Source organism: Haematobia irritans, chromosome 1 (assembly GCF_050003625.1).
Source record: "Haematobia irritans isolate KBUSLIRL chromosome 1, ASM5000362v1, whole genome shotgun sequence".
Taxonomy (NCBI): domain Eukaryota; kingdom Metazoa; phylum Arthropoda; class Insecta; order Diptera; family Muscidae; genus Haematobia; species Haematobia irritans.
In genome coordinates, this window is record NC_134397.1 from 191,699,340 (window position 1) to 191,720,236 (window position 20,897).

The window sequence follows — 20,897 nt, forward strand, 5'->3', positions numbered from 1 at the left end:
GGATTAAAAAAAAATTTTTTAAGATTTTGAATCATTGAATAAAATTTGCTGCAAAATAAAAGCATCCTTTTATTTTAAATTCCTTTTAAGAAATGATTTATCTAGAATTTATGACAAGCCTACAATCAATGTATATTATTAAAAAAATATTTTAAAAGCCAAAAGACCGCTTCGGTTGTCAAATTCATTTATACAAAATATTAATTAATGTATCCAGGTAAATGTTTTCAGTGTATTGAGAATTCCAATGTTACTTCATACAACATCTGTTCTCTTTATTGGGTAGAGAATCTGCAGGCATTTAGAAATTGCAATATTTTAAGTTATACGTGAAATAAAATCAATAATCAATTACCTTGTTGGTACAACACAGCGAATATTTCCACCCCAGGATTCATATTTTATACTTACTTTTTTTTATTTAATGGTAAAATATTTCAACATTTTCAAACATTTACGCAATATAGTACCTATAATGAAATTAATTAATAAATATCTTCTCTTTTCATATTTTTCCTTCTATTTTCTTTATTTTTATATTGCTCTTTTTTTACTTTGTGGGTGTTTGTCATCGTGTACAACTTTTTGCCATGAAATCTGAAAATGCTTCAACAACATCATTATTACCTGCATCGCCTTTGTTAAACTGCAAAAAAAAACTATGGTTACCATTTTCATTTTTCTTCTGAAATCATCATCACCGCTCTGGTCCCATACAAATATGACAATGGAACATGTTTAACGAACCCTTGTTGTTGGAAATCCTGAACTACAAAACCTCTGCACTTGGACACGTTTTATTATGCTATTCACTCGGTAACAACTTGGGGAACCTACTATCATGACTACCTCTAAATACTTCAAACCTGAATCTTTGCCATCCGACAATGATGTGGACCCATTGTCACCAAAAAATGCAATGCCTTGCTAATGTACGTAATTACAACTCAACCCTCAACCAAACCTGACTGAACTCATTGCATGGCTTGTGTTCATGACGTGATAATATTCATCTTGCTGTTGCTTCTGATGATGATGACGACTACGACTCTCTTATTGGTGGTCTACTGACATGGATTGTCACTTCGTCGACAAAAAACAAAAAAAAAAATATCCCACTCTTGACTTGAATGATGTTGTTGCCTATGCTGGATATTTTTTTTTGTTTGTTCTCTGTTCACCATAATGCCATGACTGATGTTTTTATGGTTTGGCCATTTACCCAACCTCCCGGTGTTTATGTGTGCTCGGACTCGATTTGCTCAATACAGGTGGTCAGGATGTTGAAGTGGACCTCTCAACGGAAATAATCAAGCAACACTTTCAGGTAAGACTAAATCATTTTGCCATTGAATAAAAATTGCAGCAAAATGTCATGAGAAAAATTAAATTGCATCATAGGTTGAAGTATTGCAGGGAGGAGGGTGATGGGTATGTAGTACATGCTATGTACGTAATTTGTTTTAATTTCATATAAAAGTTTTTAATTAGTATGCCCTCTATCTTAGGATGCAGTATTCTATAAAGAGCGATATAAAAGTGAGTCCTTCAAAATGAGCTTTAAAGCCCAAATAAAAGAGGGCGATGCTTCATATATCTAAGGCATGAAAATTAACCTCCAAGACTAAAGTTGGGGCCAATTTCACTTTTTTGATTTAAAAGTCCATGTGAATATGTATAACCTTTTAGTAGAAGAAACTCTTCTAGAATCTCCATAAACATTGGCAGAAAGTCCTCTATCTATGTCACCCTTATCTGATTGAGTTCATGTTACCCCACTGTGGATTTATATATGTAAGAAAGTCTCAAACCTCGGGAAAGTGGAGAACAAACTCAAGGACAAGTGCGCCCTACTATAAAGTGAAATTACTCTCAAAACTCATAAAATTTTGGAGTAAGAAAATCTCAAACCTCTGGAAAGTGGAAAACAAACTCAAGGAAAAGTGCCCCCTACCAAAAAGTGAAATTACTCTCAAAACTTATAAAATGTTGTAGTAAGAAAGTCTCAAACCACGGTTAGAAAGTCTCAAACCTCGGGAAAGTGTAAAACAAGCTCAAGGACAAGTGCCCTCTAGTAGATGTGTGCACGTGACACGAAAATGACGTGACTTACGAAAATTTTCGTGATTCGTGCGTGAGTCACGCTCATGACAACAGCGTGAGTTTTCGTGAGACACGACATTTTCGTGATTCGTGCGTGAGTCACGCTCATGACAACAGCTTGAGTGTGCGTGAGCGTGATTACCAAACCAAAATGTCGTGCGTGAGCGTGAGTCACGAAAATAATATCTTTGTGAGTGTGCGTGAGTAGCGAATTACACTCACGAAAATATTCCTGCTCACCAACATAAAACACTCTCGATTTTAATAATGCTCATCTTTTCAGACACTTCGGTAAGGTAAATTAATCATAAAATTATTCGTGAGTCACGATATTTTTCGTGAGTCACGGTATTTTTCGTGAGTCAGGACGTTTTCGTGCGTGAGTGTGCGTGAGCGTGAGTCCTACAAAAACATATCGTGCGTGAGTGTGCGTGAGTATGATTTTTCAGTCGTGAGTGTGCGTGAGCGTGAGTAAACTATTACTCACGTGCACACCTCTACCCTCTACTATAAAGTGAAATTACTATCAAAACTCATATGTTAAGATTTTGGAGTTGTTTTTTTATACCTTGCGCCACACTGTGGAACAGGGTATTATAAGTTAGTGCATATGTTTGCAACACCCAGAAGGAGACGAGATAGACACATGGTGTCTTTGGCAAAAATGCTCAGGGTGGGCTCCTGAGTCGATATAGCCATGTCCGTCTGTCCGTTTTGTAATCAAAGTCCAGGTAGCAGTTTTAGTCCAATCGACTTCAAATTTGCCACAAGTATGTGTTTTGGCTCAGAATAGAACCCTATTGATTTTGGAAGAAATCGGTTCAGATTTAGATATATTTCGCCCGATATGGACTTATAAGGCCCCAGAAGCCAGAGTTTTACCCTAGTTTGTTTAAAATTTTGCAGAAAAAGAACAATTAGTTCTATAGTCAAGTGTGCCAAATTTTATTGAAATCGGTTCAGATTTAGATATAGCTCCCATATATATCTTTCGCCCGATATGGACTAAAACGGTCCCAGAAGCCAGAGTTTTACCCCAATTTGGTTGAAATTTTGCACTAGGAGTACAATTTGTAATGTAGTCAAGTGTGCCAAATTTTATTGAAATCGGTTCAGATTTAGATATAGCTCCCATATATATCGTTCGCCCGATTTACACTCATATGACTACAGTGGCCAATCTTTTACTCCGATTTAATTGAAATTTTGCACAGAGCTCCTCCCTGTTTTAGCATTAGCATTGTAGCTATGTGTGCCAAATTTGGTTGAAATTGGTTCAGATTTAGATATAGCTCCCATATATAGCTTTCGCCCGATTTACACTCATATGACCACAGAGGCCAATTTTTTGATCCGATTTAGTTGAAATTTTGCACAGGGAGTATAATTAGCATTGTAGCTATGCGTGCCAAATTTTGTTGAAATCGGTTCAGATTTAGATTTAGCTCCTATATATATGATTTTCTGATTTCGACAAAAATGGTCAAAATACCAACATTTTCCTTGTAAAATCGCCACTGCTTAGTCGAAAACTTGTAAAAATGACTCTAATTTTCCTAAACTTCTAATACATATATATCTAGCGATAAATCATAAATAAACTTTTGCGAAGTTTCCTTAAAATTGCTTCAAATTTAAATGTTTCCCATATTATTTTTTTACTAACATTGTGTTCCACCCTAGTGCATTAGCCGACTTAAATTTTGAGTCTATATATTTTGTAGAAGTCTATCAAATCCTGTCCAGATCGAGTGGTATTTAAGTGTATGTATTTGGGACAAACCTTTATATATAGCCCCCAACACATTTGATGGATGTGATATCTACAAAGTGGTGCAGGGTATAATATAGTCGGCCCCGCCCGACTTTAGAGTTTCCTTACTTGTTGTAAATAAAATAATGGTTACATCAAATTTGCATGGAAGCTCCCTGAACTCAAGACGTGTAAAATATTTTTAAAATTACATATATGTATTATTTTTTATTTTGGTGTAAACTATATGGAATTTTTTACATTTACAAAATTGGAGGTGTCCACGTATGAGATGTCAAATTTAATGTGAAAATATATCAAAAGACAAATGTCCAATTTTGAGAGGATTCACCCAATTTCTATGAAAACAGATACGAGTAATCAGAATTTCAAAAATTTGAGTTTTTTTCTATGTCACTCTAATATTAGAAAATTTTATTTTATTTTTGGCTTTCATTAGGACATCATATAGCTAAAGAGTTCTTGAATATATTTTTATTGCACAAAGACCACACTATATGATGTCAGGGCTACATGGTTGGGAATGCAATCTTCCTATGAGCGTATATGTCTTATCTAAACTGATTGAGCTCATTCATTTATAAACTCTTTTGTATTGTTTATTTTTTTTCCTTCCTCTTTCTCGGTTCTTTGTGGTGATGTTCTTTTGCTAAATGCCGCAAAAAAACTTTATATACTCAAAAAAAAAAAACCAAACCCTCTTTGCTGCAACGACGAGTTGCTTTCATGTCGCCAACGGTTTTGCCTTCAATCTACTATGCTTTCCTTTGGATTACCGTATTGCTGTTTTGCCTTGTGTCCTGTCATTGTGATTGGGTCTCATTAGAGTACCTGTCATACAGCATTGGATACATGCCGTGAAGATCCGTCCTGCTCTTCATCCCTGCAACCAATGCTGCAGCATTGTGAGATGCATCGGTGTAATCGTAATGCATGCATGACTTCATTGCAGGCATTCTACAAAGGACCACACGAGGACTTAAATTTAGATGTGGCCTTTTGTCTATGCAAGTAAGTTAACGTTTGTGTTTGTTTATTTTTTCTCTCTATGTGTCTATGTATGTTTTGGTTTATCTTCTTCTCCGATATAAAAAAAAACTAGAAAGGGAAATGTCATTCACAAACATACACACACACACATATTCAGATCTATATATATTCACCACTTATCCACCTCTTGAGTGAGGTGGTTCTATACAAAAAGAGAGATAGAGGGCAAGAGGTCGAATGAGTGCATTTGATTTAACTTTGACTGCAGTAATACAAAGCTTGCCAGCTAACCACCATAGACAGGTGTACAAATGAAAATCTCTTGCTTATCTCTGATGATGTATGTGTATGGGTGTGTAATGGCTCTTCTCTTTCAGCCTAAAATTGTTTTTGTGGCTTCTTCGCAGTGATGCTTTGTGATTGAATGAATGAGAGACTGCGTGTGTGTGTAAGTGCGTGTCTATGACTGAGAGGGAAGAATGCGATTTTCATGACAACATGTGTTCTAATGTCTTTGTGTGTGTGTGTGTGTTTTTTTATTGTAGGAAAACATCAAATCGCCATGACAGTTGTATGATTGCTCAGGAAAAACTACATCCGGTTTGTGCACAAAGGCCCCCCGATAACAGCAATCAACAAAGTTATACGCCACCGCCATCATGTCATGCTGTGGCTGAGGCCTGCAAAGAAGATCGTGAGTGCCGGTAAGTACAATCTCATCAAATTTCCCGTAATTATTATAAAGTGAAATTTGGAAATTATTACGGAAGAAGGTTAAACTAAAATTTGTTCTTCCTAGTAAATTTAAATAAAATAGAAAATATAGTAAAAAGCTACACTAAATTCAATTTTTATACGCTCCACCATCAGAGATGGTCTGTATCAAACTTTTTTAGGTTTGCGACTGTCGCAAAGTTGTAAACGTCACATACGCGTCGTAAATGTAGAAAAAGTGACAAAAGTCGCAAACTGAAAATACTTTAGTCGCGTCAGCTAGGCAGCGAATTCGATGATATCCAAGACGATGGTATGTGTGAAGAAGTGCCTTTGCACGAGTACAGGGTAACCGTGGATTTTCTCGTCCTTTCTTAGCTTTAAGTTCGGTCTCCTGTCCAATATAACCCCAAGGTATTTTGCACACTCACCAACGGCAATTTCGATACCACCTAAGAAAATAGGCTTGCCCATGGGAAAACTTTCACAAATTTCTGCAGAAACTCACAGCGAATGCTGTCAAACTAAATTAAACAAGTATATACGGCCGTAAGTTCGGCCAGGCCGAATCTTATGTACCCTCCACCATGGATTGCGTAGGAACTTCTACTAAAGGCTGTCATCCACAATCGAATTACTTGGGTTGCGATAACACTTGCCGATGGCAAGGAATCGTAAAACTTTTTAACACTGTCTTCTAAATTGTAAGTTAGTCCATAAGAGGTATATAAAGGGTGATTCTTTTGAGGTTAGGATTTTCATGCATTAGTATTTGACAGATCACGTGGGATTTCAGACATGGTGTCAAAGAGAAAGATGCTCAGTATGCTTTGACATTTCATCATGAATAGACGAACGATCTGCCACAACGTCGAATTTTCAGTGAATGGGCCCTAGAAAAGTTGGCAGAAAATCCGCTTTTTTATCGACAAATTTTGTTCAGCGATGAGGCTCATTTCTGGTTGAATGGCTACGTAAATAAGCAAAATTGCCGCATTTGGAGTGAAGAGCAACCAGAAGCCGTTCAAGAACTGCCCATGCATCCCGAAAAATGCACTGTTTGGTGTGGTTTGTACGCTGGTGGAATCATTGGACCGTATTTTTTCAAAGATGCTGTTGGACGCAACGTTACGGTGAATGGCGATCGCTATCGTTCGATGCTAACAAACTTTTTGTTGCCAAAAATGGAAGAACTGAACTTGGTTGACATGTGGTTTCAACAAGATGGCGCTACATGCCACACAGCTCGCGATTCTATGGCCATTTTGAGGGAAAACTTCGGAGAACAATTCATCTCAAGAAATGGACCGGTAAGTTGGCCACCAAGATCATGCGATTTGACGCCTTTAGACTATTTTTTGTGGGGCTACGTCAAGTCTAAAGTCTACAGAAATAAGCCAGCAACTATTCCAGCTTTGGAAGACAACATTTCCGAAGAAATTCGGGCTATTCCGGCCGAAATGCTCGAAAAAGTTGCCCAAAATTGGACTTTCCGAATGGACCACCTAAGACGCAGCCGCGGTCAACATTTAAATGAAATTATCTTCAAAAAGTAAATGTCATGGACCAATCTAACGTTTCAAATAAAGAACCGATGAGATTTTGCAAATTTTATGCGTTTTTTTTTTTTAAAAGTTATCAAGCTCTTAACAAATCACCCTTTATTAAACAAAAAAAAGGCCGATTAAGTACGTATATAATTCGGTTTGACAAAATTTTCTATATAAATAAAATTTTGACAAAATTTTCAATAGAAATAAAAACTTGACAAAATTTTCTATAGAAATAAAATGTTGACAAAATTTTCTATGGAAGTAAAATGTTGACAAAATTTTCTATAGCAATAAAATTTTGTCAAAATTTTCTATAGAAATAAAATGTTGACAAAATTTTCTATAGAAATAAAATGTTGACAAAATGTTCTATAGAAATAAAATGTTGACAAAATTGTCTATAGAAATAAAATGTTGACAAAATTTTCTACAGAAATAAATTTTTTACAAAATTTTCTATAGAAATAAAATTTTGACAAAATTTTCTATGGTAATAAAATGTTGACAAACATTGCTATAGAAATAAACTTTTTACAAAACTTTCTATAGAAACGAAATTTTGACAAAACTTTCTATAGTAATAAAGAGAATCGATTTTTTTGAGGGTGTAGTCTAATCTAAAAACAGTATACAACAGATCACAGTAATCCTATGGTTAAATGCGTGCGCTATGACTTCTAAAGTAGGAAGATCGGTGATCTGCTAGTATGGAAAGAGGAGCGTACTTTTAGTTGATGTGGTATCACAATGGACTGAATAGTCTAAGTGAGTCTGAAACTAAATCGGCCTACCAGTTTAACCTAACCTAACATGAGCTACTTGCAAACAGAAATAGAACGAATCTTTTGTACATTTTAGCAACATTTAATCATTTTACCCACACTGAAAATATATTGTCTTGAATTTTGCTTAGTGTAGAAGATGCATTTCTCTGATATAAAGTTTTTCCCTGGTCCAAAAGTCGATAAACTTTTCAATGAAGTCGTTTTGTTCTTACAGTCTAGTGATTCGACCTAAAATTGCGTATTCTAAAATGAAAGAAAATTTTGTTTGACTAAGGTCTACTTGGCTTTAATAATTCTGAAAAATTGTTCAAAATCAATGAAATTGTCTTTAATGTTTTTTTTTTTTTTTGACTTTTTGCATCTCGACTACAAAGCAAATAGCAAAAAAAAAATGGGAGATTTTTCAAGACCTTGTTTTGAAGACTTTTTGACTTGAAACATAGCATAATTTCTATTTGTAGTCGAATCCGAATTTGGAAATTTAATTTGTCGTTAACATGATTTTAAAGGACTGATAAAAAGCTGAACAAAACCTACAAATTAAACTTTATTTCCCAGAATTATGTACGAAAAATTTAAATTTAAAAGAGAATTGTGTCTTAAATGTGTCCTTACTTCAATTCTCCGCTTCTTTGGTATCAATACCAAAATCGTTAGTGTAAAGACAAAATCTTTGGAACCCGACATGCTTTTGTTTTGAGTGTGTGTACTTCTTTAATTTAACCCTACTGTGCATGATCGTTAAGCAACCACGTAGTTCAATGTTTATCCTCCTTGTTTACGAAATTAATATGTCATTATGTATTTAAGTGAACTAAGCTAAACTAAACGACCACAAAGTACGTGGTTGTGAAATTAATTGCCTTTTAAGTGAATCACACTTGTAGCAGGCGTTCATCCTTATTTGATGCTAGTAAACAACTATGTTACACTAAAGGTGCAAGTGTACGAACCCTTTCGCTTCGTATCTCATGCTCTCACATAGAGCATAAATGTAGTCTCCACCGCCATATTCCATCGTTCCGTGTGTGTAATGTATTTACTTCGTTCTCCTTATATCCCATTAAGGGATATATGCATGTATTGTTTATGCATTGGCAAGCCGCGGATTGTGTCGTTTGTGCATTAGCGTTGTTGTATATTGTACTCTATTTAAGAAAAAACAAAAAATCCAATTACATGTCTTGTCCCACATACAAGCTCTACACATTAACTAAATTTAATTTCAGCTTATTGTGATTATAACCTAGTGCAACTCTTTAAGATTTAATAGAACCTTGGAAAATGTCTCCAAAATCTATTTTGTGTATATTTCCTTCAAGAAATATGAGGTTTCCAATGCCATTTGCATGTCGACGAAAACCTTAACCCACTCAATGGCATATAGACTGCAGACCGTAGAAACAGTAAGGGCTACCATACAAAATATAAAAAAAAATTGTAATATTTAGTGTTTAAACCTATAATTTGTATTTATTTTTGGTGTACAAGTTTTTTTTTTATACCCTCCACCATAGGATGGGGGTATATTAACTTTGTCATTCCGTTTGTAACACATCGAAATATTGCTCTAAGACCCCATAAAGTATATATATTCTGGGTCGTGGTGAAATTCTGAGTCGATCTGAGCATGTGCGTCCGTCTGTTGAAATCAAGCTATCGACATGAAACTTGGCACAAGTAGTTGTTATTGATGTAGGTCGGATGGTATTGCACATGAGTCATATCGGTCCACTTTTACGTATAGCCCCCATATAAGCGGACCCCCAAATTTGGCTTGCGATTGCTCTAAGACAAGCAAATTTCATCCGATCCGGCTGAAATTTGGTACATGGTGTTAGTATATGATCTCTAACAACCATGCAGAAATTGGTCCATATCGGTCCACTTTTACGTATATCTCCCATATAAACGGACCCCCAAATTTGGCTTCCGATTGCTCTAAAAGAAGCAAATTTCATCCGATCAGGCTGAAATTTGGTACATGGTGTTATCATATGGTCTCTAACAACCATGCAAAAATTGGTCCACATCGACATATAATTATATATAGCCCCCATATAAGCCGATCCCCAGATTTGACCTCCGGACCCTCTTAGAGGAGCAAAATTCATCCGATCCGGTTGAAATTTGGTACGTGTTGTTAGTATATGGTCTCTAACAACCATGCAAGAATTGGTCCATATCGGTCCATAATTATATATAGCCCCCATATAAACCTTCCCCAGATTTGATCTCCGGAGCCTCTTGGAGGAGCAAAATTCATCCGATCCGGTTGAAATTTGCAACGTGGTGTTAGTATAAGGCCGCTAATAACCATGTCAAAATTGGTCCATATCGGTCTATAGTTATATATAGCCGATCCCCAATCACACAAAAATTGGTCCATATCGGTTCATAATCATGGTTGCCACTCGAGCCAAAAATAATCTACCAAAATTTTATTTTTATAGAAAACATTGGCAAAATGTTATTTCTATAGAAAATATTGTCAAAATTTTATTTCTATAGAAACTTTAAACTTAATTATATACGTATTTTATAGGCGTATGGACTATGTGGTATATATTACGTTGTTAGGAAGTTTTAAGATACCTTGCCATCGGCTTCAGTAGAAGTTTCTACGCAATCCATGGTGGAGGGTACATAAGCTTCGGCCTGGCCGAACTTACGGCCGTATATACTTGTTTGTTTTTTATTTTCCTTAAATTAATTAAATCTGAATTTTCCTTCTATATTGTAGCCCGGATCTTTAGCTTTAATTTAAGGTATAAAACATATATATTTAGTTCATATTTTACATGTCGTTTCACAATTTATTTCAAATTGATTGGTGTACAACTTTTTTTTATGCCGACTATAACATATATTTTCTTTTATTATAGAATAAGACATCACTTTAGTCAACCTTAAGCTTATAATATTAATGTATTTTGATAGGACATTTAACATTCATTAAAATAAACTCACAAATAATAACATTTTAAGTCTACAGTATACGATATGACATGCCATTGTATTTAGGTTAAGTGGCCAATGGAGGAGGCATACTGATCAAACCACATATACCTCAAAGTAAGGCTATATTATAAGATATGCACAGCATTACAAATATTATTATCGTCAATCAAATTTAATTTAATGTAAAAGCAGCATGTTAACCGCATGGTTTGTGGTCTCATCATCATAGATATGTCAGAAGCAATCTAAGCTAAAGAAAATGTTTAAAGTTGATTACGAGATTACGAAGCATGAAAAAGGTGAACAATTTTGGTTTGTAAAATCAATATAGAATAAATAAAAAAGTAGAGAAATTCGGCCCGGACATATGTTTTGAGGGTACAAGAAATTGTACTAAATTAAAACAAGTAAGTAAAGTCTAAAGTCGGGCGGGGCCGACTATATTATACCCTTCACCCCTACGTAGGCCAAAATTTGTGTTACCATCTCAACTACTTCAAATTTACTGGAAGCTATATAAAGGAGACAATTTTTTTACTTCTACAAAATCTCTATAATTAAAATTTAAATCGGCTAACGCTATCCACTTAATTGGAGCAAACTTCCATTGAAAATGGGTCTAAAATGTGTAACAGTCTACCATATTTCCCCAACTCTGGTGTACGTATATATGGGAGCTATATACAATCTGAACTGATTTTGACTAAATTTGACATGTATAGCTAGAATAATAATTCTGCTATCTATGCGAAATTTCACGTAAATGGGAGTATAACTTTGGCCCCCCTGGTCATATGAGTGCAAATCGGACGAAAGATATATATATTGGAGCCATATCTAAATCTGAACCGATTTCAACCAAATTTGGCACAATTGCCGATACTACTAAACGTGATCCTTGTGCGAAATTTGAAGCAAATCACGGCAAAACCCCGGATTTTGAGGCCATATAAGTTTAAATCGGACGAAAGATATATATCGGAGCTATATCTAAATCTGAATCGATTTTGACCCTATTTGGCACATACAATAGTATCGTTAAATGTACAGCTTGTGCAATATTTGAAGTAAGTCAGGGCAAAACTCTGGCTTTTGAGACCATATAAGTCCAAATCGGACGAAATATATATATTTGTGAGCTATACCTAAATCTGAACCGATTTACACACTTAACGATACTATTAAACGTACCCCTTGTGCAAAATTTGAAGCAAATCATGGCCTTTGTGGACATATAAGTTCAAATCGGACGAAAGATATATATGGGAGCTATATCTAAATTTGAACCGATTTCAATCAAATTTACCAAGCATTGGTAGAATGTCAATTCTACCCTCTGTGCAAAATTTCACGAAGATCGGTAGTAAACTTTGGCCTCTGTGGTCATATGAGTCTAAATCGGACGAAAGATATATATGGGAGTTATATCTAAATCTGAACCGATTTGGCTGATATTTTGCAAGATGTTCGAGGTTCATAAAATATTTGGATGTACGGTATTTCAAGAAAATCGGTTGTGAAACACGCTAACTATGACAAAATCGGGGATAAATATATATGGCAGCTATATCTAAATCTGAACCGATTTTTTCCAAAACCAATAGCGATTGTTTCTGTCCCAAGAAACGGCCATATGCAAAATTTGAGGACGATCGGACTTAAATTGCGAGCTGTACTTTGTGTACAAAGTTACATATACAGACAGACGGACGGACAGACAGACGTACACCGCTAAATCGACTCACAATTCTAAGCCGATCGGTATACTAAAAGATGGGTCTATGACCACTATTTCTTGGCGTTACATACAAATGCACAAACTTATTATACCCTGTACCACAGTAGTGGTGTAGGGTATAAATATACATACACACAAAAAAAAATTTTCTGATTCAATCACGAAATTAAGTGATCCAATTAATTTTTAATTGAAATGTCTTCAATCACAGAAATGATAGTATCAATTAAAAAATTAATTGAAGGTCAATTAAAAAGTTAATTGATCCAATTAAAAAATTAATTGATACTATTATTTTTGTGATTGATTTTTGTTTCAATTAAAAAATTTGTTGAATCAATTAAATTTTTAATTGAATATTTTTTAAAACTCAATTAAAATTTTAATTGGAAAAATGTTCGTGAAATTTTTTTGTGTGTATGGTAGATTTTACGAACGATATATTATCGGGCCCTTCGTTATTTATACGTCAAATTTTATGAAAACACGTAGATTTTTTCTTTATCATATACACTGAAAAGAACGTTGTCGTGAGGTCAAAGATTTCATGACTTTAAATTACGAATTCGTTTTTTGCTTAACATAGAAGACGCATTTCTTTGATATAAAGTTTTTTCCTTGTCCAAAAGACGATAAACTTTTCTATAAAGTAGTTTTTTTCTTTATAATTAAGTGATTCAAATTAAAAATGGGTATCTTAAAATTAAAGAAAATTTTGTTTGACTAGGTCAACTTGTCTTTAATAATTATGAAAAATTCTTCAAAATTAAATAAATTGTCTTTAAATTTGTTGTCTTTTTGTATCTAAATAACAAAGCAAAAAAGTATTTAAAAATAGGAGACGCTTTATTTTAAAGACGATTTTTACTTGAGAGATAACAAAATTTCTACTTGAAGTCGAAACTGAAGTTGAAAATTTATGTTGTCGGCAACACGTTTTTAAAGGATTTTAATTGCACATGAAGCAAAAAAGAGAAGAAACGAATAAATTATAATTTGCTGCCTAGAATCAAGTACGCAAAACATAAATTTAAAAGATAATTCTGTTTTAAAAGTATGCTTACTTCAATTCTCCCCTTCTTTGGCTCGGAATGAATACCAAAATCATTAATGTAAACAAAATCTTTGGTACCTGGCATGCTTTTTTTTCAGTGTGGTATTCCAAATTTTGAGATTCATAAAAAAATCTTATGTTGTAGTTGAAATTGAACCTATTTGTATGTCATTAAAATTTAGTTCATAAAATGTTTGAGACATACTTGGAATAAAGAAAAAATCGTTGGGCTGGGGAAAATTTGTTACAAAATTTTAAAAATAAACTAAAACAAAATATTTTTTTGCAATAAATATAAGTTAATTTCAGCATCAGTTTTACAACTGGCTTTTTTTGTGTGCAAGGCGGGTGGCTCCCTATACCAAGTTTGTAATTCTGTTTGGAACACATGGAAATATCGACCATATAAAGTATAAATATTCTTGATCTAGGAAAAATCCTATTTCGATATAACAATGTGTATGTTGGCTGTAATCATGCTACAACTTTGAATAATGGAGCTATTGTTATGGAATTCGTTGAAAGCTGTATATTCGCCCCTGGTCTTTCTATAGGGATTTACAAGTTTTATCCAGCAAACATCATTCCAAATCATGAAATCGGTTCATGATTGCCGATTTGGCTGATAGAACAAAATTACATACAGCCGAAGTGACCAGATTTCAAAGCCTATAGACCAGTGTCTGGATCATCTAAGGGACCATACTTACCAGTACCAACTTGCAAACTTAGAGGAAAACACTTCAGCTTTCATACAAATTATGTTTATATCATTATCCATTCATAAGTTACAATATTATTTGCACAAAAAGCGATTTGGTACCACGGTTGCCAGTTTTGATAGAATTCCTGATGTTTTGGTAAATTTTGCAAAACATTTCTATTCAACAAAGAGGTTTCTATAGAAATAAAATTTTGACAACATTTTCTATAGAAATAAAATTTTTAAGCAATACTTGTCATAGTTTCGGCTATAGGTCGATTAAAAAACATAGGATTGATGTTTTTGTTTAAGTTTTATTTCCAATATTTCGGTTGACTTCGTCAAAACCGTTTCCAAGGCTGAAGTGAAACAAAAAACAGAAATTTTCAAATTTAATTACAAAAATCACGAACAAACTTGAAAACGGTTTTGACGAAGTCAACCGAAATATTGGAAATAGAACTTAAATAAAAACATCAATCCTATGTTTTTTAATCGACCTATAGCCGAAACTATGATAAGTATTGCTTAAAAATAAAATAAAAAGGTCAACGATTATCAATCAGAAATAGAAATACAATTTTAACAAAATTTTTTGTAGAAATAAAATTTTGACATACATTTAATAGAAATTTAATTTTCAAAACAGTCTTTTATAGAAATACAATTTTGAAAAAAAAAAAATTATAGAAATACAATTTTGACAAAATTTTCGATAGAAATACAATTTTGACAACATTTTTTTATAGAAATAAATAATTTCTACACAAATAAAATTTTGACAAAATTTTCTATAAAAAATGTTGATAAAATTTTCTATATAAATAAAATTTTGACAAAATTTTCTATAAAAAAATTTTGATAAGATTTTAAATAGAAATACAATTTTGACAACATTTTCTACAGAAAAAAAAATTTACAAAATTTTCTATAGAAATAAAACTTTGAAAAAATTTTCAGTAGAACTACAATTTTGACAAAATTTTCTATAGAACTAAAATTTGTACAAAATTTTCTATAGAAATAAAATTTTGACAAAAATTTCTATAGAAATAAAATGTTGCCAGAATTTTCTTTAGAAATAATATTTTAACAAAATTTTCTATAGAAATACATTTTTGACAAAATTGTTTATCTAGAACTAAAATTTTGACAAAATTTTCTATAGAAATAAAATTTTTACAAAATTTTCTACAGAAATAAAATTTGACAAAATTTTCTATAGAAATAAAATTTTGACAAAATTTTCCATAGAAATAAAATTTTAACAAAATTTTCTATAGAAATAAAATGTTGACGTAAATTTAATAGAAATTTAATTTAAAAAAAATTTCTATAGAAATACAATTTGATAAAATTGTCTATTTAGAACTAAAATTTTGATAAAATTGTCTATTTAGAACTAAAATTTTGACAAAATTTTCTATAGAAATAAAATTTTGACAAAATTTTCTATAGAAATAAAATTTAGACAAAATTTTCTACAGAAATAAAATTTTGAAAAAAAAAACAATTTCTTAAACAAAAATACGATTCATTGTGAGTAAGTTCTCCCTTTTTGTAGATATAGTCCAGTTGTTGGTGCAAGCTAAAATCATTAAAATATTTAAAATTCGCCACATCTACAATTCAAGGGATATTTATAAACCCAAACAATTGCCACTAATAGGAGAGATCATTCATTCATTCGATGTTTTAACTAGCCACAAACATTCGACCAAAACCTTCTAAATTTTTATACCCTCCATCATAGGATGGGGGTATATTAACTTTGTCATTCCGTTTGTAACACATCGAAATATTGCTCTAAGACCCCATAAAGTATATATATTCTGGGTTGTGATGAAATTCTGAGTCGATCTAAGCATGTCCGTCCGTCCGTCTGTTGAAATCACGCTAACTTCCGAACGAAACAAGCTATCGACTTGGAACTTGGCACAAGTAGTTGTTATCGATGTAGGTCGGATGGTATTGAAAATGGGCCATATCGGTCCACTTTTACATATAGCCCCCATATAAAGGGACCCTCAGATTTGGCTTGTGGAGCCTCTAACAGAAGCATATTTCATCCGATCCGGCTGAAATTTGGTATATGGTGTTGGTATATGGTCTCTAATAACCACGCAAAAATTGGTCCACATCGGTCCATAATTATATATAGCCCCCATATAAACCGATCCCCCGATTTGGCTTACGGAGCCTCTAAGAGAAGCAAATTTCATCCGATCCGGCTGAAATTTGGTACATGGTGTTGGTATATGGTCTCTAACAACCATCCAAAAATTGGTCCACATCGGTCCTTAATTATATATAGCCCCCATATAAACCGATCACCAGATTTGACCTCCGGAGCCTCTTGGAAGACCAAAATTCATCTGATTCAGTTGAAATTTGGTACGCGGTGTTAATATATGGCCTCAAACGCCCATCCAAAAATTGGTTCACATCGGTCCGTAATTATATATAGACCCCACATAAACCGATCTCCAGATTTGGCTTGCGGAGCCTCAAAGAGGAGCAAATTGCATCCGATCCGGCTGAAATTTGGTACATGGTATTTGTATATGGTCTCTAACAACCGTGCAAAAATTGGTCCACATCGGTCCATAATTATATATGGCGCCCATATAAACCGATCCCCAGATTTGGGTTGCGGAGCCTCAAAGAGAAGCAAATTTCATCCGATACGCCTGAACAACCATGCAAAAATTGGTCCACATCGGTTCATAATTATATATAGCCCCCGTATAAACTAGAGGTGTGCACGTGAGTAATAGTTTACTCACGCTCACGCACACTCACGACAGAAAAATCATACTCACGCACACTCACGCACGATATATTTTGGTAGGACTCACGCTCACGCACACTCACGAAAAGAAAATTTATATTCACGCACGAAAACGTCGTGACTCACAAAAAATACCGTGACTCACGAAAAATACCGTGAATCACGAAAAATATCGTGACTCACGAATAATTTTATAATTAATTTACCTTACCGAAGTGTCTGAAAACATGAGCATTATTAAAATCGAGAGTGTTATTAAACTCTTAACATCTCAGGTGTCACTAGAATTGTAATTGAATTTAACTCTTAAGCGTTTTATGTTGGTGAGCAGGAATATTGTCGTGAGTGTAATTCGTTACTCACGCACACTCACGAAGATATTATTTTCGTGACTCACGCTCACGCACGACATTTTGTTTTGTTAATCACGCTCACGCACACTCACGCTGTTGTCATGAGCGTGACTCACGACTCACGCACGAATCACGAAAATGTTCGTGAGTCACGACAATTTCGTGTCACGCGCACACCTCTAGTATAAACCGATCCCCAGATTTGGCTTGCGAAGTCTCCAAGAGAAGCAAATTTCATCCAATCCGGTTGTAATTTGGAACATGGTGTTAGTATATGATCTTTAACAACCGTGCCAGAATTGGTCCATATCGGTCCATAATTATATATAGCCCCCATATAAAACATTCTCCAGATTTGACCTCCGGAGCCTCTTGGAGGAGCAAAATTCATCCGATCCATTTTAAATTAAGCACGTGGTGTTAGTGTATGGTCGCTAGCAACCATACCAAAATTGGTCCAATCACACAAAAATTGGTCCATATCGGTTCATAATCATGGTTGCCACTAGAGCCAAAAATAATCTACCAAAATTTTATTTCTATTGAAAATTTTGTCAAAATTGTATTTCTATAGAAAATTTTGTAAAAATTTTATTTCTAGAGAAAATTTTGTTAAAACTTTTTTCGGTTCATAATAAAATTTTCATCATTGTCAAAATTTTATTTCTATAGAAAATTTTGTCAAAATTTTATTTCTATAGAAAATTTTGTTCAAATTTTATTCGGTTCATAATCATGGCTGCCACTTGAGCCAAAAATAATCTACCAAGATTTTATTTCTATAAGAAATTTTGTCAAAAGTTTATTTCTATAAAAAATTTTGTTAAAAATTTATATCTGTAGAAATTTTTGTCAAAATGGTATTTCTATAGAAAATTTTGTCAAAATATTTATTTCTATAGAAAATTTTGTCAAAATTTTATTTCTATAGAAAATTTTGTTAAAATTTTATTTCTGTAGAAAATTTTGTCAAAATTTTATATCTACTTTGTCTAACTGAATTATATACGTATTGGATCGATCTTTTTTGATTTAATATATACCACGTATGGACTTACATACAATTTAGAAGATGGTGTTAGGAGGTTTTAAGATACCTTGCCATCGGGAAGCGTTACCGCAACTTAAGTAATTCGATTGTGGATGGCAGTGTTTAGATGAAGTTTCTACGCAATCCATGATGGAGGGTACATAAGCTTCGGCCTGGCCGAACTTACGGCCGTATATACTTATTTTTTTTTAATTTGATAAATTTTTATCAAATTTGCTTGAATCTGAAAATCTAGAGGTATTTTTAAGTATAGAAATAGGTGTGCTGATATGTATCGGTCAATTTTTTGGAATGATCTTCTGATCCAATTTTAGCATCGAATTGACCTCAACCAAGGACAAAATGGTTTCGTTGAAAAACTTTTCAACTTTTGGCCAAGGACAAACACTTTGTATGCAAAGTTTAATATTCAATATTGCATATATTGTTTCAGTGTATGTTTTGATCTTCTATGGCTGGGATCATCTATCTTCTTCCTAAACCATTATCGCATGTGTATAACAATTATTAACCTCTGGAGTCTATTCTAGGATGCCAAACTTCTCCGGGATTGTCTTTCTGAACTCAGGAACCAACGGTCGTAGTCAACTCTCTTCTAAGATATCAATATCCCTTTTTTTATTATTCAGGAACCAATGGTCATAGCCAGCACGCTTCTACAACGGTATCACTATTATCCACTCTATATTTCACTTTGCCATCTTTTCTCCCATCATATTCAATCTAATTGCGCCTATGGAATAATTGAACCCAATTTAACTAAAATAGTATTTCAAAATTTAAGACACAATACAATATATTATTTCTCTGTGAACAACACTTCAAAACAATACATAGTTTTATTTGGAAAATAAATATCATGCCATGCAAATTTAAAATCTTTTAAATTTTTAATTCTGCTAAATAATTTAAAAAAACATCTTTTAAATACCCCAAAGCCAAGCTGTACGCATAGACAATGAAGACAAATAACAATTTCAAAATCCTTGTATAAGTAAGGTATCGTTTTTACTTAATACTCAATATGGATAACATGCAAATCGAATGCAAAAACTGCAGACTAGGCTTTTTTTAATGATGACAATGAATGCTTCCAGACATACATACTGCAGTTTGTAATAATATCCTGTATCCCTGAATGTGTGTATGGATGTGTGTGTGTGTGCGTAAAGATCCAGATACTTTGGTTTCATACTAGTTTTTAGGCTTGTTCCTAGGAAATTGTTATACATGAACATAAAAGGACTAAATGCTAATAGAGTTGATAAAATGTTTACATGACTTTTAAACTGAAAATTTGCCAAGTAAATTAGTTTGTGTCCTTTGCACACCTATGGCAAAATTTTGTTGCTTTGTCTTTTGTTGTCATACGAAATGAAAAGTAAAAGTTTATCGTTTCAATAAGCGAGGGATGGCAATTGCCGGTGCAGAATAATGTCGTAGTATATAAGCCAAAATGTGCTAAATCGAAATTTTCAGCTTTATAAGAGTCGATTTTTGATTTGGAATAACTTCCAATATTTGAGTTCTTTTGCGTTTCTTCTTTACTGTTACTGATGGATGAAACTTGTAAAAACTCAAAAATGAATTTTTATAATGAAGTTGAGGTTATTCAGGTTGTAATAAAAAAATCAACTTTTCGACATTTTTCAAAATTTGTAATTGACGACTTTAAAAATTTTGACTTTTTGAATTTAAAAAATTTGAAAATTTAAAAAAGTCGGATTTTCAGCATTGTCAAAATTTTGAAATATCTACTTTTTAACCGGATAATTTTACATACTCATATTCATTGTACGTTTGCAAATAAGTGTTCCTTTTAAAATAAATAAAATAAAATGTTGACAAAATTTCTATAGAAAATTTTGACAAAATTTTCCATAGAGATAACATTTTGACAAAATTTTCTATAGAGATAACATTTTGACAAAATTTTCTATAGAAATAAAATTTTGACAAAATTTTCTACAGAAATAAAATTATAATAAAAAATTTCCTATAGAAAAACAATTTTAACAAAATTTCCTATAGAAATAAAATGTTGACAAAATTTTTTATATGAATAAAATTTTGACAAAATTTCCTATAGAAATAAAATGTTGGCAAAATTTTCTAAGAAATAAAATTTTGACATTTTCTATAGAAATAAAATTTTGACAAATTTTTCTACAGAATTAAAAATTTGACAAATTTTTCTATAGAAATAAAACTTTACAATTTTTTCTATAGAAATAAAAATTTGACAAATCTTTCTAAAAAAATGTTGACAAAATTTCGTATAGAAAAAAAAATTAACAATTTTCGAAAGAAATAAAATTTTGACAAAA

General features: G+C 33.0%; 1 protein-coding gene across 1 annotated transcript in view; it reads left to right on the plus strand.

Moving 5' to 3' along the window:
- Window positions 1–207: 207 nt before the first annotated feature.
- Gfrl (Glial cell line-derived neurotrophic family receptor-like) overlaps window positions 208–20,897 on the plus strand; it is a 75,594-nt gene continuing 54,904 nt past the window's right edge. The window contains exons 1-6 of the mRNA XM_075305118.1: window positions 208–217; window positions 1,272–1,327; window positions 1,729–1,960; window positions 2,021–2,088; window positions 4,704–4,888; window positions 5,413–5,571. Coding sequence (XP_075161233.1) covers window positions 208–217; window positions 1,272–1,327; window positions 1,729–1,960; window positions 2,021–2,088; window positions 4,704–4,888; window positions 5,413–5,571 — 710 coding nt within the window. The remainder of the gene's footprint in view (window positions 218–1,271; window positions 1,328–1,728; window positions 1,961–2,020; window positions 2,089–4,703; window positions 4,889–5,412; window positions 5,572–20,897) is intronic.